The sequence below is a fragment of the Neofelis nebulosa genome, chromosome X (assembly GCF_028018385.1).
Source record: "Neofelis nebulosa isolate mNeoNeb1 chromosome X, mNeoNeb1.pri, whole genome shotgun sequence".
NCBI classification, from domain to species: domain Eukaryota; kingdom Metazoa; phylum Chordata; class Mammalia; order Carnivora; family Felidae; genus Neofelis; species Neofelis nebulosa.
Genome location: NC_080800.1, coordinates 72,480,734 through 72,504,698, shown reverse-complemented (window position 1 = coordinate 72,504,698; position 23,965 = coordinate 72,480,734). Strand labels below are relative to the sequence as shown.

The 23,965-nt window shown below is 34.9% G+C and overlaps 1 protein-coding gene across 4 annotated transcripts in view; it reads left to right on the top strand.

Moving 5' to 3' along the window:
- The window catches only part of CHM (CHM Rab escort protein), a 240,702-nt gene that overhangs the window by 91,541 nt on the left and 125,196 nt on the right, over positions 1–23,965 (top strand). For 2 of the 4 annotated variants that reach the window (XM_058714186.1, XM_058714184.1), the window contains exons 8-9: positions 918–1,143; positions 2,034–2,066. In XM_058714186.1, the coding sequence (XP_058570169.1) occupies positions 918–1,143; positions 2,034–2,066 (259 nt within the window). The remainder of the gene's footprint in view (positions 1–917; positions 1,144–2,033; positions 2,067–23,965) is intronic. The other 2 variants (XM_058714187.1, XM_058714185.1) reach the window with 1 other exon arrangement.

The following is a 23,965-nucleotide window of genomic DNA, read 5'->3' as shown; positions in this document are numbered from 1 at the left end:
GTGGAAATGCTGTGCTGGGTGTTAATTTCTATTCTTGCTAATTAAATACTGCTGTCAACTGGTTCTTCATAGAAGATATTCTCTTTTAATTGTTCCATTATTTTTTTATCAGTTAAGAAATGTGTATTTTTTTAATTTTCCCAGGTTTACTTTTGCTTGGTATATTGAATTATTCATTTTGACTGATTAAGAAAAAGAGGCTAGATGGTATGGGGAGTGTGAACCATCTCAGTAAAATTTTATAATTTGTTTTTTTTCTTTTGTCATGGAATTGTGTTTCCTACCATTAACAGTCCAATTAATTACATTTTTTTTCTGTTCTTGCTTTAAATGAGTAGTTTTTAGGGGTCTCATATCTTTTGAGGTATAAGACATTAAAACTGATTCCATTAGCCACACAGAAATTAGCTTCATTACTTTTTAGTCATAGTTCATTGTTCTTAGTTTTAGTAAAAAATACACCTTTCAAAAATCAAGTACAACTCTCATTGTTTTCACCAAAAAATTGGCCAATATCATTTGTCATATGTTTCATTTGTCATATTTAATATTTCAAAGTATAATTATTAACATTCTGCAGTTTTAATGATAATAAAGTAACATTGCCAACTATGGAACCCTATTTTGATGGTTAATGAATGACTGAATGTTTTTCTAGTTTTAAATCTGTAAAATACTAAACAAAGATACGCCATTTAAAGCTTAAATATTGTGTCGTCAGTACAGTCAGGATAGAGAGATTGTTTCTAGCCTGTCCCCCTGCCCTGGGCCTAAAATCTGTGATCTCTGTCCAAAATGTAATATTACCACCTGGTTCCTTTGCCAAGTGTCTTAAACAGGCTTGATCTCTTTTGTGCAGTCGTTTTAAATTGAAGTTTGGTTCTGATTTTAACTGATAAATTTTCATCTTTTCATAGCCTATGAGGAGATTACATTTTCTGAGTATTTAAAAACTCAAAAATTAACCCCCAACCTCCAGTACTTTGTCCTGCATTCAATTGCAATGACATCAGAGACAGCCAGCAATACCATAGATGGTCTCAAAGCTACCAAAAACTTTCTTCACTGTCTTGGGCGGTATGGCAACACTCCATTTTTATTTCCTTTATATGGACAAGGAGAACTTCCTCAGTGTTTCTGCAGGTAAGACTGGCATTGGGTCTCTTGTTTCTTTTTAAGTTAATACTTAAATAACAGATGAAGATTTATTTATTTTTAAAGCTTATTTATTTTTGAGAGAGGGTGCAAGCTAGTGAGCACATACCAGCAGGGAGGGACAGAGAGAGAAGGAGAGAATCTTAAGCAGGCTCTGCATTGTCAGCACAGAGCCTGATGCAGGGCTCTATCTCATGAACCGTGAGGTCATGATGTGAGCCAAAATCAAGAGTCAGATGCTTAACCTACTGTGAGCCACCCAGGCGCCCCACAGATGAAAATTTAAAAACAAAAATGACATTTATTCAAGATTTAGTATATGCAAACATACTTGTTGTTTTATTCTTTTATAAATCCATATATTGGTCTACCTACCTGTCTAAACGATATATTGTTTGCCTGTTTTTGAACTTCATAAAATAGAATTCTACTGTAAATTCCTTATTTTACTCAATATTATGTTTCAAAGCATCATTTTTGTTGTGTATAATTATAGTTATTTTCATTACTATGTAGTATTCCATTGTGAATATTTCATAATTTATTTTTCTGTTTTTCTTTTGATGGATACAGGATGTTTCCAGTTTTTGTTTTTGCTGTTATTAACATCCTTGTGTGTGTTTCAGGATATACATGCTCAAGAATTTCTCTAGCACACATATCTAGGAGTGGAATTCCTAAGTCATGGGATATATGAATGTTCATACAAGATAGTACCCAGCTTTTTCTCCAGAGTATTGTATCAATTTACTTTCCCCAGCAGTATATAAGAATTTCCATAGCTTTACATTTTGCCAACATTTGTTATTAGATTTTTAAGTTTTTGTCAATCTCACATAAAATATCTTCTCATTGTACCTTTATTTTGCATTTCCCAGATCACTTAATGAGGTGGAACGTCTCCTCATATGGTTATTGGATATTCATGTTTTCTCTTTGGGGAAAATGCATGTTCATATGTTTTGCCCATTTGTCTATTTGGTTACTGTGTTTTCCTTATTGATTTGTAGGAGTTTTTATTCTGAATATTAATCTTTTCTTAGTTATATGTGTTGCATGGAGGTCATTGAGATTAATGTAGTCAAACATAACAATCTTTTTTATACTTAGCACTTTTAGGGTAGTGAAGCATAGTAGTTTAAAACCTGGACTGTGGAGGGGCGCCTGGGTGGCTCAGTCGGTTGAGTGACCGACCTTGGTTTAGGTCATGATCTCAACGGTTTGTGAGTTGGAGCCCCATGTCGGGCTCTGTGCTGACAGCTCAGAGGCTGGAGCCTGCTTCTGATTCTGTGTCTCTCTCTCTCTCTGCCCCTCCCCCACTCGTGCTCTGTCTCTCTCTGTCTCGGAAATAAATAAACATTTAAAAAAATTTAAAAAAAAATAAAACCTGGGCTGTGGAGACAGACTACCTGGATTTAAGTTCTGGCTCCTCCATTTATTAGCCATGTAACTTTGAGCAAGTTTCACATTTTCTCTAGTATGTTTTCAGAGAATCAACTTTTGGGATTTTTGATTCTTTCTGTTATAGCTTTGTGTTCCTAGTTCATTAGTTTCCATTCTTTATTATCTCCTTTATTTTGTTTTCTTTGGATTTTGTTCAGCTCATCCCTCCTCTTTTCTGCCTTCCCAGTTCTTAGGCTGAAACCCAATGAGTTAAACATTTTTATTCTTTATTTTCTAATTAAGCATTTAAAGTGATAAAATTCTAACTATTGTTTTGACTCTTCACAGTTATTATGTATTATTTTCATTATTTTTTAGTCCTAAGCACCTTAATTTCTATTATGATTTCTTCATTTACACATAAGTTGTTAAGAGAGGTTTTAAAATAGCCGATTTGGTAGATCCTTTTTCTCTAACCATCTAATTTTATTGTAGAAAATTAAGTTGTGTCTGGAAAATATGTTTTTATGGTATTAATACTTTAAACTTTATGACTTAGTATGTAATGTTTTTATAATTTTTCCATTTGTGCTCAAGAAGAATGTGTTTAGTTCTAGGGCTCAGGGTTCTCTAATTACTGGTCTTAGAGTTTAGTAAGTCAGGCTTTGAGTTGTAATTTTCAAATTTTATTGAGGTTTTTTTTTCCTTTGGTCTACCAGTAATAAAGTGTTTTGAAATCTCCCAATATGATGTTTGATTTGTCAGTTTCTCCGTATAATTCTATCAGCTTTTACCTTATATTTATTTTGAGGCAATTTATTAAAATCATATAAATTTATAACTTTAATCTTTCTGATGAATTCAATATTTTACATGATTTTCTGGCTTTCTCTACCCATAATAATGCATTTTTTAACTTAAAGTCTACTTTGCCTGGTATTCAAATAGTTACTCCAGTTTATTACTATTTGCCTGTTATGTCTTTCTCCATCTCTGTTTTTCAACCTTTCTAAGTCTATATTTGGGACTATAAATAGCAGATTATTACATATTTTTCATCCTGTATGGCAATCTCAGTTTTTTACCAAGCAGGATGAGTCTTGTTAATAGGAGTCTATTCCTTCCTTCTGAAGTATCTAATTTTAAAGTTCCTCTAGTTTACATCTGTTGGCAGTAAATGCCTAGTTTATGTGTATATGAACATAAGTATTTTTTTGCCTTTTTGTCTTGAGTGAAGATTTGTGAGGTAAACATTTCTAGGTTGGCATTTCTTTTTTCTCAGTACTTTAAAATTCTATTCCATTGTCATTTGGATTCCTTTTTGCTGTTGAAAAGTTGATGTCAGCCTAATTGTCATTTCTTTATAAATGATACTTCTTTTCGCTTAAGTTGTTTTTAAGAGTGTCTGCTTTTGGTGTTCTGCATTTTCACTACAGTGAATTTAGATGTTAGTTTCTTTGTATTTATATAGCTTGGTATAGGTTGAACCATATATAATTAACAATATTAAACCCTTTTGGCCTATGATTCCATATGGTTCAAACAACTGCAATGTATTTCCTCTGTGAATTGTCATGTATCATTTTGGAAAATTATCAGCCAGTATCTTAGCAAATAACATTTTCCTTCATTGTCTCTCTCTTCATCTTTTTGGAATCCTAAATAGAAATGTTTTAGAATTTAGCATTCTCTCATCCCTACTTCTTAGTCTCTATTTCATACTTTATATCTCCTTGTTATTCTGGCTATATTCTGGCTGCTTTATTGAGCTCTCTTTTCCAGTTTAGTAATTCTCTGTACTTCTGTAAAATATGTAGTTTAACCCTTGCATTTTTTTTTACCTCATTTAATTTTTCATTTGTAGAAGCTCTGCTCCTCTACTCAAATCTTTCTTGTCATCGATTGATATTCTCTCTTGCTTGTTGATTTTTTTCATATATTTGACATTCTGCCATGTATTGTTTCTGTTGATTCATGTTATTGGTTTAGTTTCGTGTGCCATGCTTATCTTTGATAGTTTATATTTGATTAGTTTTAATCTTTGGAAATCTGGGGACCCAGATTAAGGATGCTTCCCTTCAAGGATTATTTGTGTTCGCTTCAGCCAGAAGGCAATAAAATTTGGGACCGTTTCAGCTCTTTCAGGGGGAAGTTGCTTGATAAAGGAGCCCCAGATACAGCTCCCACACTGATGAATACAAGCAAGAAGACTTTTTTTTTAACATAAAAGTAAAGCTTTATTAAAAAGGCATTTATTAGAACAAACTGATAGTTACTAGATGGGAAGTGGCTGGGGGAATGGGTTATATAGGTGATGGTGATGAAGGAGTGAACTTGTGATGAACACTGGGTATTATATGAAAGTGTTGAATCACTCTTTTACACCTGAAAATTTAATTACACTGTGTGTTAACTAACTGGAATGTAAATAAAAACTTAGAAAAAAAGAAAATACATCTCTTAGTGACATGACTTTTTAAAAATGTGGTTCATGTATCTTGGGAAGAAAGTTAGTTATGGCTAGAATGAAGACTTGCTTTTGTTTTTAAATAGCAGTGTTTTTTTCTTAAAGCTTTGAATTCAGCTCAGGGTTTTTACTGTGTGTGTGTGTGTGTGTGTGTGTGTGTGTTTGGGTTTGGGGTTAGGGAGTTTCTTGCAGACATTTCGCTTATTGCCTTCAATCTCAGCAATGAAGTAAAAATTAGTTTAATATAAAAAGTCATTTTTTGTTAGAAACAAGAGACCCCTTCAAGGTGTGCAGTCCAGTATGTTGCTGGAAGTAGATATCCATGTTTCTCAACCATGTGGTTGACAAATGGAGGTGAGAATGTTACAAATTTGAAAGTAATTTACTTCTGAATATGATAGGTCTCTATGTTTCCAGAAGAGCTCTTCCTCCTCCAATTACTTGCCAAAGTAGACATGAATAGGGAGTGTCATTTCCCACAGGACCAGAGGTCCTCCTATCAATTTAAATTAAAAAGGAAGAGGGAGGCTCTATGTTTTTTTTTTTTAACTTTATTTAGAGAGAGAGAGAGAGAGCATGAGTGGGGACGGACAGAGAGAAGGAGTGAGGATTCCCAAGCCTACCAGCACAGAGCCCCATGCGGGGCTCAATCTCAAGAACTGTGAGATCTTGACCTGAGCCAAAACCAAGAGTAGGACCGATGCTGAACTGACGGAGCCACCCAGGTGCCCCTATGGTTTTATTAATCGTTCTTTTCCTCTTCCTGTGGCATTGCCTGATTCAGAAGGAGTCACACTGTTTTCTCTTGTGTTGCCACCAACTACTCACTCCTACAGAGCTTTTAGGTAAGGAATACAGCAGAAGGAACAGATTACTGGGCAGTGAGTAGAAGCTCACTTGTTTACTTACTAGCCTTTTTTGAAAATGAAATATTTAGCCTCATTCCTATTTTTCCGCTAAATCCCTGTATTTCCTTTCCTAACTCAGATCATATCTTGTAAATGGTATCTGGTGTTTGTTTATTTGTAATTTTTGTTTTTTGTTTTTAATTTGAAGTTTATTTATTTTGAGAGAGTGGGAGGAGCAGAGAGAGAGAGAGAGAGAATCCCAAGCAGGCTCTCCCTGTCAGCGCAGAGCTTCATGTAGGGCTTGAACACATGAACCCTGAGATCATGACCTAAGCTGAAGTCAGATGCTTAACCGACTGAGCCACCCAGCTCCTCTATTTGTTGTTGTTGTTGTTGTTTTTTAACGTTTATTTATTTTTGAGACAGAGACAGCATGAACAGGGGAGGGTCAGAGAGAGAGGGAGACACAGAATCTGAAACAGACTCCAGGCTCTGAGCCGTCAGCACAGAGCCCAATACGGGGCTCAAACTCATAGACCGCTAGATCATGACGTGAGCCGAAGTCGGACGCTTAACCGACTGAGCCACCCAGATGCCCCCCTATTTGTTGTTTTTAAAGAAAAAGACATTGAAAAGTTTTGATTGTCTTGTACTGTTATAAACCTCATAATGAGACCTATATGTGTTGAATCCTAAGCAAAGAAGACATTTTTGCCATAAAATGATTGCAACCTCTTTCAGAGTGAATTGTTGCCAGCCTTCCATATCTTTTTATCCTCTGCAGAGCCTATCTCAGAATTCTGTGTACAGTTCAGATTTAATGTTTATTATAAAAATTATACCTCACCCTCCAATTTGAAGTGATTCTTTCAGGAGATTATGTAATTAAATGTATATATGTGTAGATAGATAATTGATTAAAAACAAAACAAAACAAAACAAAAACTCCTATGTTTGAAGTAGCATATTAAACTTTTGGGTGATTCTTTGGTAATTAAAGTAACTCTGAGGTCTTCCTATGTAAAAGTATATATAAAATATGTACACACTAATACACATACACATATATATGTGTGAATTGTAATAAAAATGCATTTACTTAGCCTAGGTGTATTAACTTAATTTTATATTTGATTCTCTACACAACACTTTATAATTTCATATAAGTATTGGTTTGTTTATATCCTAAAGTAGTAACATTGCTACCATCTATACATCATAGCCCGCACTTTTTACCACCAGGTTACCAGAATGAAGTGTCACCTGTTCTGTGATTTCTAACCACCATTCTATATTCTGGTTTATATAAGCCCCTTAAGCATTTCTCAGCAAATTACAGTGGGTTCTCATCAAGGCTACTATTATGAATGGCATGCATATTTATGTGAGGATTCAAAGACATTTGCAAGTCATATCCTTGCATTCTAAGTGAATAACATTTTAACTATTAGAGTTCACTTTCATGAATAAATGCTCTTTGTTTTTTTTATCAATTTAAATAGGTAGATTATTTTGAGTAAAGAATATGAAGCTTATTTATTGTACTAGCTACTACTCATTAATATGTCATAAATTGAACCACTTTGGAAGAAAAGTCGTTGAAATCTATCTATTTTTCTAGTATGGGAAGCCATAGAATTATCCCTCTCATATATTAGTTGGTTAATATTTTTTTCTGGCACACTGTACAAGTTATGTATGCAGTATATATGGTTTTAGACTCTCACAATATATCTTCCAAAGAGAAGTCCTTTTTAAGCTCTAATTTATTTCTGTTATCTGTGTGGTTGGTAACATAGCAGCCTTTAGAAATACTTTCTAGTTCAGAATAGGTTTCATATACTGTGTGATAACCTGTAAAATTGAGCAGTACCAGCAGGATCAAACAAACATTACATTTTTTTATATTTTCTTTATTTATATATAAAGTTTATTTATTTATTTTGAGATAGAGAGTATGTGCACACAAGCCGGGAAGGGACAGAAGGAGAGACAGAATCCCAAGAATGCTTCACACCATCAGGGCAGAGAGCAATGCCAGGCTCACACTCACGAACTGTGAGATAATTACCTGAGCTGAGATCAAGAGTCAGACACTAAACCAACTGAGCTAGCCAGGCACCCCATTCACTTTTTTAATAAGTAGACTTATACTGCCCAGAGATTGTTACTTGTTTTTTGTAAAAAGAGTGTGTTTAACTGATAATTTACTGGGTAATTCAATCTTCCATTCTTTCCGTGGCCTAAATTTTATTTCTTTTTTTCCCTCTAATGTAGTAAGATTCTTAAAACATAAAGGATGAATTTTTTAAACTTTTAAAATGTAATATATTGTGCATACACATGCACATATGAACACCACCAAATACTTTTTACTAGGTGTTAATACTCAAGTGATATTTTTTGAGTATTGATAGTGTGGAAAATCAAATAGATCAAGATCTACCTCAGGAAATTGTGGAACACAAATTGATCTCTAACTTAAGTTTTTAAAAAGAGAGAATGAGAGAACACCAAAGTCCAAAATATGTAAGTAACTTCCTCAAGATTATAGGAACAGCATGGAAAGACAGGAAAGGGAATCTCCCATTTGATACATTCATTCAGTAGTGGCTTGAAGAATGATGCCTACAAGGGGCCACAAAGATGCTACGGTGATTTTGTTATAATCCAGGACTTTGTTTTTTAATATAAATTGTAAAGCATTTTATACTGTTTTATGTTTTTCCTCAGCTTTAGTCCAAAGTCCAAGAACAAAACATACACATTACCAAGTATTTATTGTTATATTTGGAGAACACATTAGCAAACATCTTTCAGACCAAAGTAACCTGCCTATTTTATTCTCTAATAACCAACATTTTTTATTCAGGGAATTTTCAGAAATCTAAGAGACATTTGTTCCCCACTCACCAAAACAAGTTACTCCAGACAGCACAGGGGAAGTGACCTGTAGTTCTGTCCCACCTCAGGGACTATCCAAAATGATGAAACAGAAAAATTCTCCTCAAAAGAAACTCCAGGAATTAGCGGCAGCTAACGAATTGATCAAAAACGTTTTAGGCAATATAACGTAACAAGAATTTAGAATAATAGTCATAAAATTAATTGCTGGGCTTGAAAAAAGCATAGAGGACAGCAGAGAATCTATAGCTACACAGATCAAGGGACTAAGAAATAGTCATGAGGAGCTAAAAAAAATCCTATAAATGAGGTTCAAAATAAAATGGAGGCGACCACAGCTCGGATTGAAGAGGCAGAGGAGAGAATAGGTGAATTAGAAGGTAAAATTGAAAAAGAGGAAGCTGAGAAAGAGAAAAAAAAATCCAGGACTATGAGGGGAGAATTAGAGAACTAAGTGATGTAATCAAGCACAACAATATCCATATAATAGGAATTCCAGAAGAGGAAGAGAGAGAGAAAGGGGCTGAAGGTGTACTTGAACAAATCATAGCTGAGAACTTCCCTGATCTGGGGAAGGAAAAATGCATTGAAATCCAAGAGGCACAGAGAACGCCCTTCAGACGTAACTTGAATCAATCTTCTGCACGACATATCATAGTGAAACTGGCAAAATACAAGGATAAAGAAAAAATTCTGAAAGCAGCTAGGGATAAACATGCTCTAAATATAAAGGGAGACCAATAAGACTAGTGGCAGACCTATCTACTGAAACTTGGCAGGCCAGAAAGGAATGGCAGGAAATATTCAATGTGATGAGCACAAAAAAATATGCAGCCAAGAATGCTTTATCCAGCAAGTCTGTCATGCAGAATAGAAGGAAAGATAAAGGTTTTCCCAAAAAAAAAAACCAAAAACTGAAGGAATTCATCACCACGAAACCAGCCCTACAAGAGATCCTAAGTGGGATTCTGTGAGTTAAATGTTGCAAGGACCACAGAGTACCAGAGTCATCACTACAAGCACGAAAGCTACAGACATCGTAATGACTCTAAACCCATATCTTTCTATAATAACACTGAATTTAAGTGGACTAAATGCTCCAACCAAAATACATAGGGTATCAGAATGGATAAAAAAAACAAAACCCATCTAATTTCTGTCTACAAGAGATTCATTTTAGACCTGAAGACACCTTCAGATTGAAAGTGAGGGGATGGGGAACTATCTATCATGCTACTGGAAGTCAAAAGAAAGTTGGAGTAGTCATGCTTAGACAAACTAGCCTTTAAATTTAAGGCTGTAACAAGAGATGAAGAAGGACATCATATAATAATTACAGGGTCTATCCATCAGGAAGAGCTAACAATTATAAATGTCTATGCACCGAATATGAACCTCCAAATATATGAAACAATCACAAACATAAGCAACCTTGTTGATAAGAATGTGGTAATTGCAGGGGACTTTAATACTCCACTTACAACATTGGATAGATCATCTAGACACAAGATCAATAAAGAAACAAGGGCCCTGAATGATACACTGAATCAGATGGACTTGATAGATATATTTAGAACTCTGCATCCCAAAGGAACATAATATACTTTCTTCTCGAGTGCACATGGAACGTTCTCCAAGATAGATCACATTCTGGGTCACAAAACAACCCTTCATAAGTATACAAGAATTGAGATCATACCACACATACTTTCAGACCACAATGCAATGAAGCTTGAAATCAAGCACAAGAAAATTCTGGAAAACCTCCAAAAACATGGTGGTTAAAGAACACCCTACTAAAGAACGAATGGGTCAACCAGGCAATTAGAGACGAAATATAAAAATACATGGAAACAAATGAAAATGAAAATACACCAATCCAAAAGTTTTGGGATGCAGTGAAGGCAGTCCTGAGAGGATAATACATTGCAATCCAGATCTATCTAAAGAATCAAGAAAAATGCCAAATACAAAATCTATCATCACACCTAAAGGAAATAGAAGTAGAACAGCAAAGACACCTCAACCCCAGCAGAAGAAGAGAAATAATAAAGATCAGAGCAGAAATAAACAATATAGAATCTAAAAATAAATGTAGAGCAGATCAATGAAACCAAGAGTTGGTTTTTTGAAAAAACAAACAAAATTGATAAACCTCTAGCCAGGCTTCTCAAAAAGAAAAGGGAGATGACCCAAATGGATAAAATCATGAATGAAAATGGAATTATGACAACCAATCCCTCAGAAATACAAGCAATTATCAGGGAATACTATGAAAAATTATATGCCAACAAACTGGACAACCTGGAAGAAATGGACAAATTCTTAAGCACCCACACACTTCCAAAGCTCAAGCAGGAAGAAATAGAAAATTTGAACAGACCCATAACCAGCGAAGAAATTGAATCAGTTATCAAACATCTCCCAACAAATAAGAGTCCAGGACCAGATGGCTTCCCAGGGGAGTCCTACCAGACCTTTAAAGCAGAGATAATACCTATCCTTCTCAATCTGTTCCAAAAAATAAAAAGGGAAGGAAAACTTCTAGACTCATTCTATGAATCCAGCATTACTTTGATTCCTAAACCAGACAGAGACCCAGCAAAAAAAATCAGAACTACAGGCCAATATCCCTGATGAATATGGATGCAAAAATTCTCAGTAATACACTAGCAAATCAAATTCAACAGCATATAGAAAGAGTTATTCACTATGACCAAGTGGGATTCATTCCTGGGCTGCAGTGCTGGTTCAGCATTCTCAAGTTAATCATTGTGATACATCACATTAATAAAAGATAAGAACCATATGATCCTGTCAATCGATGCAAAAAAAGCATTTGACCAAATTCAGCATCCTTTCTTAATAAAAATCCTCAAAGAAGTTGGGATAGAAGGAACATACTTAAACATCATAAAAGCCATTTATGAAAAGCCCACAGCTAATATCATACTCAATGGGGAAGAACTGAGAGCTTTTCCCTGACATCAAGGAATACAACAGGGATGTCCACTCTCACCACTGTTGTTTAACATAGTGTTGTAAGTGCTATCATCAGCAATCAGACAACAAAAGGAAATCAAAGGCATCAAAATTGGCAAAGATGAAGTCAAGCTTTCGCTTTTTGCAGATGACATATTATACATGGAAAACCCAACCGACTCTACCAAAAGTCTGTTAGAACTGATACATGAATTCAGCAAAGTCACAGGATACAAAATCAATGTACAGAAATCAGTTGCATTCTTACACACTAATAATGAAGCAACAGAAAGACAAATAAACTGATCCCATTCACAATTGCACCAAGAAGCATAAAATACCTAGTAATAAACATAACCAAAGATGTAAAAGATCTGTATGCTGAAAACTATAGAAAGTTTATGAAGGAAATTGAAGAAGATATAAAGAAATAGAAAAACATTCTGTGCTCATGGATTGGAAGAATAAATATTAAAATGTCAACACTACCCAAAGCTCTCTACACTTCCAATGCAATCCCAATCAAAATTGTGCCAGCATTCTTCTCGAAGCTAGAACGAGCAATCCCAAAATTTGTATGGAACCACAAAAGACCCCGAATAGCCAAAGTAATATTGAAGAAGAAGACCAAAGCGGGAGGCATCACAATCCCAGACTTTAACCTCTACTACAAAGCTGTAATCATCAAGACTGCATGGTAGTGGCACAAAAAGACATAGACCAGTGGAATAGAATAGAAACCCCAGAATTAGACCCACAAAAGTATGGCCACCAAATCTTTGACAAAGCAGGAAAGAACATCCAATGGAAAAAAGACAGTCTCTTTAACAAATGGTCCTGGGAGAACTGGACAGCAACATGCAGAATGATGAAACTAGACTACTTTCTTACACCATTTACAAAAATAAACTCAAAATGGATAAAGGCCCTGATGTGAGACAGGAAACCGTCAAAACCCTAGAGGAGAAAGCAGGAAAAAAACCTCTGTGACCTCAGCCGCAGCAATTTCTTACTTGACACATCCCCAAAGGCAAGGGAATTAAAAGCAAAAGTGAGCTATTGGGACCTCATGAAGATGAAAAGCCAATGCACTGCCAAGGAAACAATCAACAAAACTAAAAGGCAACCAATGGAATGGGAGAAGATATTTGCAAATGACACATGGGACAAATGGCTAGTATCCAGTATCTATAAAGAGCTCTCCAAACTCCACACCCGAAAAACAAATAATCTAGTGAAGAAAATGGCAGAAAACATGAATAGACACTTTTCTAAGGAAGACATGCAGATGGCCAACAGGCACATGAAAAGATTCTCACCATCACTTCTTATCAAGGAAATACAAATCAAAACCACATTGAGATATCACCACCTGCCAGTCAGAGTAGCTAAAATGACCAAGACAGGAGACTGTACATGCTGGCTAGGATGTGGAGAAACGGGAACCCTCTTGTGCTGTTGATGGGAATGCAAACTGGTGCAGCTGCTCTGGAAAACAATGTGGAGGTTCCTGAAGAAATTAAAAATAGATCTATCCTATGACCCCGCAATAGCACTGCTAGGTATTTACCCGAAGCATACAGGAATGCTGATGCATAGGGGCACTTGTACACCAATGTTTATAGCAGCAATTTGAAAATTAGTCAAATTATGGAAAGATCCTAAATGTCCATCAAGTGATGAACGGAGAAAGAAATTGTGGTTTATATACACAATGGAATACTACCTGGCAATGAGAAAGCATGAAATATGGCCTTTTGTTGCAACGTGGATGGGACTGGAGAGTGTTTTGCTAAGTGAAATAAGTCATACAGAGAATGACAGTATATGTTTTCACTCTTATGTGGATCCTGAGAAACTTAACAGAAGACCATGTGGGAGGGGAAGGGGAAAAAAAAAAGGTTAGAGAGGGAGGGACCCAATATATAAGAGACTCTGAAAAACTGAGAACAAACTGAGGGTTGATGGGATGGAGTGGAGGGTGGGTGATGGGCATTGAGGGGGGCACCTGTTGGGATGAGCACTTGGTGTTGTATGGAAACCAATTTGACAATAAATTTCATATTAAAAAAAATCTGTGAGACATTTGTTAAACAGATCAACATATTAGAAAACCAAGAGAAGTATTAAAATTGGCCAAAGATTATGCCAGTGGAAAATTTTATGAATTTATTCCTTTGCATGTGAAGTCAGAGCAAAATTGAGAAAGGTTCTTTTTTTTTTTTAATTTAAATTTTAGTTAACATATACTCCAATATTGGTTTCAGGAGTAGAATTCCATGATTCAACACTAGCATACAACACCCATTGCTCATCACAAGTTCCCTCCTTAATAGCCATCACTTACTAGCCCAACTACTACTCACCTCCCTCCATCAATCCTCAGTTTGTTCTTTGTCTTTAGGAGTGTCCTCTGGTTTGTTTTCCTGTCTCCTCTTACCCCCTTTCCACATGTTCATCCGTTTTGTTTCTTAATTTCAACAAATGAGTGAAATCATATGGCATTTGTCTTTCTTTGATCTATCTCATTTAGCATAATGCACTTTCCATCCATGTCTTTGCAAATGGCATGATTTCATTCTTTTAGATGGTTGAGTAATGTTCCATTGTATATGTATACCACATCTTCTTTATCCATTCATCAGTCAGTGGGCATTTGGGCTCTCTCCATAGTTTTGCTAATGTTGATAGTGCTGCTTTAATCATTGGAGTGCATGTACCCCTTTGAATCTGTATTTTTGTATCCTTTGGGTACATACCTAATAGTGCAATGGCTGGATTGTAGGATAGTTCTATTTTTAGTTTTTTTGAGGAACCTCCATACTCTTCTCCAGAGTGATTACCCCAGTTTGCATTCCCATCAACACTGCAAGAGAGTTCTCCTTTCTCAGTATCCTCTCTAGCACCTGTTGTTTCTTGTGTTCTTCATTTTAGCCATTCTGAAAGGTGTGAGGTGGTATTTCATTGTGCTTTTGATTTGTATTTCCCCGATGATAAGTAATGTTAAGCCCTTTTCACGTGTGTGTTAGCTAGCTGGATTTCTTTGGAATAGTGTCTATTCATGTCTTCTGCCCATTCCTTAACTGGGTTATTTGATTTTTGGGTGTTGAGTTTGATTAGTTCTTTATAGATTTTGGATACTAATGATTTACCAGATATCAGATGTGTTGTTTGCAAATATCTTCTTCCATTCCATAGGCTGCCTTTTAGTTTTGTTGATTGTTTCCTTTGCTGTACAGAGCTTTTTATCTTAATGAAGTCCCAATAGTTCATGTTTGCTTTTGTTTCTCATGACTTCAGTGATGTGTCTAGTAAGAAGTTGCTCTGGCTGAGGTCAAAAAGGTTGCTGGCTGTATTTTCTCTAGGATTTTGATGGTTTCTTATCTTACATTTAGGTTTTCCATCCATTTGTTAATGGTGTAAGAATGTGGTCCAGTTTTATTTTTCTGCATGTTGCCGTCCAATTTTCCCAGTAGCATTTGTTGAAGAAACTTTTTTTCCGTTGGATATTCTTTTCTGCTTTGTCAAAAATTAATTGACATATAGCTGTGGGTCCATTTCTGGGTTTTCTGTTCTGTTCTTGGATCTATGTGTCTATCTTTATGCCACTACCATACTGTCTTGATGACTATAGATTTGTAATATAGTTTGCAATCTGAAATCGTGATGCCTCCAGTTTTGTTTTTCTTTTTCAGGATTACCTTGGCCATTTGGGATCTTTCGTAGTTTCATACAAATGTTGGGATTGTTCTAACTCTGAAAAATGCTGGTGGTATTTTGATAAGGATTACATTAAATGTGTAGATTGCTTCGAGTAGTATAGACATGTTAACAATGTGTGTTCTTCCAACTCATGAGCATGTCATGCTGTTCCATTTCTTTGTGTCCTCTTCAATTTTTTTCATAAGTGATTTATAGTTTTCAGAGCACAGATCTTTTACCCTGTTTGGTTTGGTTTATTCCTAGATATCTTATGCTTTCTGGTGCAACTGCAAATGGGATCAATTCCTTGATTTCTTTTTCTGCTGCTTTGTAAGTCAGGTTGATGTTAAAAATGTTATAACCAAGATGCGAACCCAAATGGAGGCCGTAAAAATAAGGTTGGACAAGGCAGAGGAGCAAATTAGTAAATAAAATTATTGAAAATAGGAAGCTGAAAACCAGAGGGAAACAAAATGGATCCCAGAAATAAACTTAGAGAATTCAGCAACTTATTAGAATGGAAAAACATTCGTATCATAGGTCTCCCAGAAGATGAAGAGAAAGGGGGGCAGAAGGTTTATGTGAGTAAATTGTAGCTGAAAACTTCCTTAATCTGGGGAAGGACAACAATCATTAAAATCCAAGAAGTGCAGAGAACTACCATTAGATTCAACAAAAACTGACCATCAACAAAGCAGATCATAGTAAAATTCACAAAATACACAGACAAGGAAAGAATCCTGAAAGCAGCAACGTAAAAAACAGCCCTTGACGTACAAGGGAAGACAGATCTGTCCATAGAAATTTGACAGGCCAGAAAGGAGTGGCAGGATATAGTCAACAGTCAACATACTGGATGTAAAAAAATACATAGCCAAGAATACTCTATTCAGCAAGGCTGTCATTCAAAATAGAAGGAAAGATCAGGAGTTTCCCAAACAAAAATTAAAGGAATTTGTGACCACTAAACCAGCCCTGAAATAAGTTTTAAATGGGACTCTTTGAGTTGGGGGTTGGGGGCAAAGTCCAAAAGTAACAAAGAGTAGAAAGGACCAGAGAACATTAATCAAAACATCAACTCTAGAGATACCCTTCCACTCCCATAAGTATGGGTTAGATTATAGGTCTAGATAGTTTAACAGTACATTATTTTTTTTCCCTTTAGCAGCATTTTCCTTAATTTCTTTTCTTGTAAGAATCTCCTGACTATTCTGGTAGTAACATAACAAGAAAAATTTAGAAATTAAAGAATGCTTTTATATTGTTTTGACTGGTTGTCTAATTTTATTAATGGGGAAAGATAAAAAAGACTGAGTCTAGAAACCAGATATCCTGGTATGCATTCTTCATGACTTACCTCTTATATGATTTGTAAACATTTTCTGAAAAAATTAAAAGGAGACAATTAATAAAAATATTCTTATTTTGGGGGGGTTTAAAAATATTTGTGGTCTTTGTCAGCTTTTAACAACTTATAATTTGCTATGACTTCTTAATAGTCACTTTGCAAAAATAAATAAATAAATAAAAATAGACTAGAATAAGGGCTATTCTTAACAGTGTTTTAGAAACATGTTCCTGTTCTGTGCCCAGCAGGAAATACCAGTTTAGATGAATAAAGAAATTCTTTCAACTTCCCATATTTTACCTAATAGATAAAGGTAAAAGGAAAAACATCATGAAGCAATAAATTTCCCCTCTACCCCTATAACTTGTATGTGTGCATTTGATAAACATTAATGTAGATGAGCCCAGTAGCAGTTAGATTTTATATGTTTTGGAGGCTGGTTAGCATTTCTCTGTTTCATGCCCCCAACACCATTGGTTTCCTCCCATAGTGTCATAGATAGAACTCCATGATACACCTAAATTATAGGTGTAGGAACTGGACCTATATCTAATTGGTATATTTGACCAGTCCAAATTGTATGTATGTGTAAAGCTTGATTTTTGAATTGAGCCTTAAATCTTTTGAAATTGAATGTTAACAATTTGCCTAAGTGAATTCAGTAGAAACATAAATTAAATGAACATTGAGTACATAAATCATAGGTTAAGAAATATTTTCATTGTGGCTCACTACACTTGTTTTGCAACACTGCAGCTGACTAGATCTGCATTGAGATATGCCAAAGATTCTTAATCTAGGGTTCAAGGGTCCTTAGAACTTACATACAAAATATTATATGTGTGTGTTTATGAAAAGAATTCATAGTTTCATCAGATTTTCTTAGTCATTCAGGACCTAAAAACAAGGATTGAGGGCCACATACACCCCAATGTTTCTATTGATAATAGCCAAAGTATGGAAAGAGCCCAAATGTCCATTGACAGATGAATGGATACAGAAGATGTGTGTGTGTGTGTGTGTGTGTGTGTGTGTGTGCGTGCACACTCACTGGAGTATTACTTGGCAATCAAAAAGAATGAAATCTTGCCATTTGCAACTATGTGTATGGAACTAGAGGGTATTATGCTAACTGAAATTAGTGCGACAAAGACAAATATATTACTTCACTCATATGAGAACTTTAAGATACAAAACAGATGAACATGAAGGGAAACAAAAATAATATAAAAACAGGGAGGGGGACAAAACATAAGAGACTTAAATATAGAGAACAAACACAGGGTTGCTGGAGGGGTTGTGGGAGGGGATATGGGCTAAATGGGTAAGGGGCATTAAGGAATCTACTCCTTAAGTCGTTGTTGCACTGTATGCTATCTAACTTGTATGAAATTTAAAAATAATAATAAAATTAAATTTAAAATAAAAATTTAAAAAAATTGAACAATAACAAGGATTGAGAACTAATGTTATGAATTTTCAATAAAAAACCCCCATTCTTTATTTTTACTCAGATAATCATTCCTTAAGAGCTTATAAAAAGAAGAGGTCCTAAAGAGTTTATAACAAAGGTGCTTCTGGGGTGTAAAGCCTGGAGAGAGATGGGAAAAGTTGGAAAATGTCGCCATTGGAACTGTAACTTACAGGCACTTCTTGGGATAGATGCAAGCGAATATTTATGCTCTAGTATTGTGAAAGAGAAGTAGTTAAGTATATTATAATGAACAAGAGCGTGCATTTTAGAGCCAGATCAGTGGGAGTCAAATCCTGGTTCTGCCATTTACTTGCTGTGTATCCTTGGGCCAGTTATATAACCTCTGCCCTCCAGTCTCTTCATTTTTCATAGGGATGATAATAGCGTCTACTTCATAGGTAGTACGGATTAAAATGAATTATATCTAGAAAGTGCTTAAAACATTGATTGCCTTACTACATAAGTGTTAGCTGTAATTACTATCACTGTTAGTATGATTATTACAATTATTGCTGCTGCTATTATTGTCGAATGCCATCAGGGTAAGTATGAAGCTGAATTAGGGACTGAGCCAGAATCGGTGTTCTAATATAGTGGGTCAACAAGTTTTTTTTTGTTTTTTTTTTTGGTAAAGGGTCAGATAATAAAGAGTTTTGGCTTTGCAAGACATGTGGTCTCCATGGAAACTGTTCACAGTCAGAGACAATATGCAAAAGAATGGACTTGGCTGTGTTCCAAAAACTTTATTTACAAAATAGGTGGTGGGTTTTCTGACCCCAGTTTAATCAGCCGAATAGTCTTTTGTCTACCAAATGTAATAATAATACTTTAAAAAAACATGATATTAGGAGATATTACAAGATTGCCTAAATGCAATGCCTGGTGTATATTAGTCATTCATTAAATATTGATAAGTTAATGAATAGTATGTATTTATGAATTGCTGCAAAAAAATTGTGTCAAAGAAATGATAGAGCAGTGTTTCTCAAGCTTTCGCCTGTGTCAGAATTTAGCACCATTACTCGCCCCATTCCCAGAGTTTCTGACTTTTAGATCTGGTGTGAGGCCTGAAAATTTGCATTTCTAATAAGTTTCCAAATGTTGCTAAAGAGTGAGTAACCAGGGAAATTGCTCTCTAGGCCCAATTCTGATCGACGAGATGAAAAGGATTCAGTCAGTGACAGAAAGCTTGTGAAGAAGCATCTATGTCATTTCTTGTAAATTTGTTTATTTCCATTTCTTCCTATTTAATTCAACAGCAAATTTTTAAAGCATACATTCTCTGCCTAGTACTCTTCTAGGTATGTAAATATATATGAAAAAGAATATGACATAAACAGACTTTGATGTCAATGTCAGGAGTGTTTACTCCAGTTGAGGAAAGAAAATGTGCATTTATGGACCAATTACAGAATAAGAAAAATATATTTCATCACGTTCCAGAGTGTGTCATGTAGGTATGAATGACATCTGTACTCAGAAATGATCAGAAAGAGTGTAAAGAGATATGATATGAAATTACTTTAATCAAGGCAAATAAGACGATGGTTTGATGGAGAGTCTGGAATCTCAGAGTGCTCAGTTAACCTATCCATTTCCAGAAAAGAACAAGAAGATTGGGTTCTTCTAATCTGAGCCAAGTACCATCATCAGTCTTACCCTCCTGTCATTGAACGTGGCCCAATTATGTGAGATAAAGAATCGTTTTGAGGCTTTTGGTTTAGGCAAGAATTTCTCTGTCTCATCTTTGACAGGATTTTTGACATTTTTGGCAGGGTAATGCTTTGCTGTGTTGAGGGGATGGGCTGTCCTATACATAACAAAATGTTTAGCAGCATCCATGGCCTCTGCCCACTAGATGCCACTTCACCCATCTACTTGTGACAGAAATGTCTCCAGACATTGCCAAATATCCCCTATGGACAAAGCAATCCCTGTTTGTGAAATAATGGTTTAGTCCAGTTCAGTATATATCAAATTGGCATAGTTGACTCTAGCTAAAATGTTGAAAGGGAGGGAGAATAAAATACTCTTGCAGTTCTTTCTTACCATCTTATTACTCAGTTTTTGGTTCTATAATCTGGAGCTGTGTAAAAAAATTTAAGGACCAGACATTTTAAGAGGAATTTGACATTTGAATCAGCAGAATAATTTATTCAGGTAATTTAGCAAAGTTCTTATAGAAGATGCTAAATAGCCATTAAAAAGCAAATTCTTGGGTAACATATCATCTTAGTAGTTAGAGAAAAAATAAAAATACTGAAAAAAAGAAAACAAGCCCACTCACTTTTATTAAGAAATACAAGCCTTGTTCCTGACCCTCAAATCTCACCCTTAGAGTTAACCATTGTTCAGTTGTATATCTTCTCATCTTTTCCATGCTTATATAGGCATCTATATATGTGTGTATATGCATGCATCCTTATAAAATTTTAATGGCTGAATAGTTCTCTGGTATATGGATGTATATAACATAGTCTACTTAACCATTTTCCTATTGTTGGTGTCACCATACTAAAATTAAAAATATGTCTTTATTATATAAGAAATATTTCATATGCAGATTTTTTTTATTTGGCCATTTTCAGCCAGATTTACAGCCTGTAAGCAGATTTACAGCCATCCTTTTAAAAACACATATCTGATAGTTTAATAAAAGAGACAGCATTAGAAGGCTGGGTATATAGTAAGAGGTTCTTCAAATTCAGAGTCTTTAACCTGGCATCCAATACCTGGAATCGATCATCTTGTTTTTGGGTAAATGCTCAGAAATTGCATGTCAAATTTTGTGTGTGTTTTTCTAGGAAGGGGGTTCATAGTTTTATCAATATATCAAGGGAATCTCTCACCTCCCAAGAAGGTTAGGAACCACTGAGCTGTATTATCTTAGTTGAGAACTGCCCTCATTAAATTAGAAGAGCAATGTTGAATAGGTTAACCAAAAGTTTGTTTCCCAAAAGTTGGAGTGCTGTTGTTTGGATAGTTTTTATAAATTGTAGAATTCTGGAAGGTAAAATAAGCAGAGCAACATACCTTATTTTCTGAACCTTTTGTGTATGATTTTAAAGACAGTTTTCCTTCTAGTTAATAGTTGATGTTGGCATAGAAATGATACATAAGGTATAGAGGGTAAGCATGATTATGTTTGTATGATAATTTGTTTGTTTTCCCCTTGAGGAGAGAATATTGTATGGGCTAAACAGCAGGGTGGTAAGATAATCCATCATTTTGAAACCTGTTCTCTGGTGATGGATGGATAGATTGGTAAAGTAACTCAATAATCTTTTTTTTCCAGGTTATTCACAGTTCATTGAGCATTGTCATTAATAAAGCAATAGAATGCCTTTGTGTCCTTGCCTGCATTATTCCTCAGATTGTGACAGGAAAAGACTTTTAAATGGGAATAACTTCTTATTAAAACTTATATATAAATGTGTGGTTCTAGAGCATTTATTGTGGCTCTCATAAATATATTAGAATTATGTTGGCTACACAGATTACATAGTTTGTTTCTATTTTAATAATAGCCCCCTTCAATGCTAAAATTTCAAATACTAGATTATCTTCATAGGTAGGTACAAAAACTCACCCAATTGTTTTTTCCCCAGGTTATGTAATGTATATACTCCAGATCTTAAAATAATTCTAATAGGTTGTGTTGGAGTGAAAGGTGACTGGCTTCATCTAGAGCAAGAGTGATATCTGAATTAAGTCCAGTGTTTGGAGCTGAGATTTTAGTTTGATTAAATTGAAAGTTAACACTGTGTTATTGCATAGAATAATGTTTTAACGATCATTCAAAAACAATTCTTGAACTATCTCTTTGGAACCAATGTGCTATTGTGTAAAGTCTAATAGAAGCAATGTGGAGTGTGTCTATTTTCATGCCAATTCAAGAAACAAACAAGAACCCTAAAGGCAGCCAAATTACAAAGATCTAAGGATTTACTTGTTAGCAAGTGTAAGTCTATGTTAGATACCTGGGTTTCTGTGTTTTCTCTACTATTCCCTTGTTTAAGTTGTTTTTTTGTTCCAAAGTGATCCAGTTAGCATAATTGCATAGAATTGTAATGAAGCTGTTCATTTCCAATTTTTTCATCAATTTGCCTTCTACTTTGGTAGGGACTGTTCAAAAACTGATTTTTTTTTTTAATTCCTTGTCTTGTTTCATGAAAGTTATAAGGTTTTCCATAAGTTACAAAAATATCCATCTCAGAATTAGATTCTGATTCTAGCTCTGTCATGTTATTTGCATGAACTTGAACATGTCACTTAAATTCTCAGAGCCTCAGTTGTTTTACCTGTATAATGGTAATGGTAATTAAATCTAATCCTAACTCCTGCTATGGGCCACTGTGAGACTCATACGTAACGATTTTAGGGAAAATGTATTGAGGATTGTCCAACAACAATATTTGGAAGATTGTCCAAATAGAGTATTATAACATAACAGTTGTATGACTTCACGGTGTTGGTATTTGGAATGAATGTTTTTGTAATTACTGAATCATATATTATAGACTGTTCATTCAGTTTATACAAGCTAGATTTGGTATTTAGAATTTAATTATGTAATTAAATTACCTCATACTATGTCTGTTTATGGATATATTTGCTATAGAAAATATTGTCCTCTCTATGTCTCCTATAGTTTCTAGTACACAGCCTTTTATAAAATGGGTATACCATAAATATCTCCTTACTACTTAATTTGGTATAGTTTACTCATGTAGTTAACTGCTTTGATATAACTGCTTAGAACTTTGGCATATAGTAGGTGTTAATAAATTAAATATTTAAAAATTGGATTAGAACTTACCATGGAAAGAAATTAAATATGGCATGACAGACACTATTTTTTTCATGTACTAAGAAATGATTTATTAAAAAGAATTCTGTTGGAGTTGAAATAACTAATATAGCTTTTAGCAATTCCTCTTCCTTATTTCTCTGTTCCTTCATGCCTTATCCCTCCCCCCTTCCTTCTCCCCTCTCCCCAAATTAGGCAGTAGGTTCTCACTTGCTCATTATAATGAAATAGGAGTTTTATCCCAAAAATGCCACTTCCATATGGTAAAACTTCACTGATTTTAATTTCAAGTTAGGGTTCATAATAATTTGAATGTTTTTACTTTGTATGTAAACAGTTTGTTAAACAAATGAATAGCATGAACAAGAAAGTATATGTAGCCTATTCAAGAAACCAAACTAATTTCAACTGTTTTTTAAATGACTCTTGTAGTCTTTAATTCATGTACACTTGAAAGTCATAAACCTGTCATATATAATTTACACTTAACACTGGTATCCTTACATTATTTCATACAAATGCACATGTATCTGTAAACAGCCCTATCTTTCAAATCTTTTGCTTTCCCATCTGGATTTTTAAAAGAAAAATGGGGGTGCCTGGGTGGTTCAGTCGGTTAAGCATCTGATTCTTGATTTCAGCTCAGGTGACATTCTCACAGATCATGAGACTGAGCCCTGCACTGACAGCACGGAGCCTGCTTGGGATTCTCTCCCTCCCTCCCTCTCTCTCTCTCTCTCTCTGCCCCTCCCCTGCTTACGCTTGTTGTCTTGCTCTCTCTCTCTCTCTCTCTATCAAAATAAATAAACATTAAAAAAAAATAAAAGAAAAATGGGATGCACAGTGTGGGTATTTTTCTTAAGTAAATTTCTCTTGATTATGTTAGAATTTG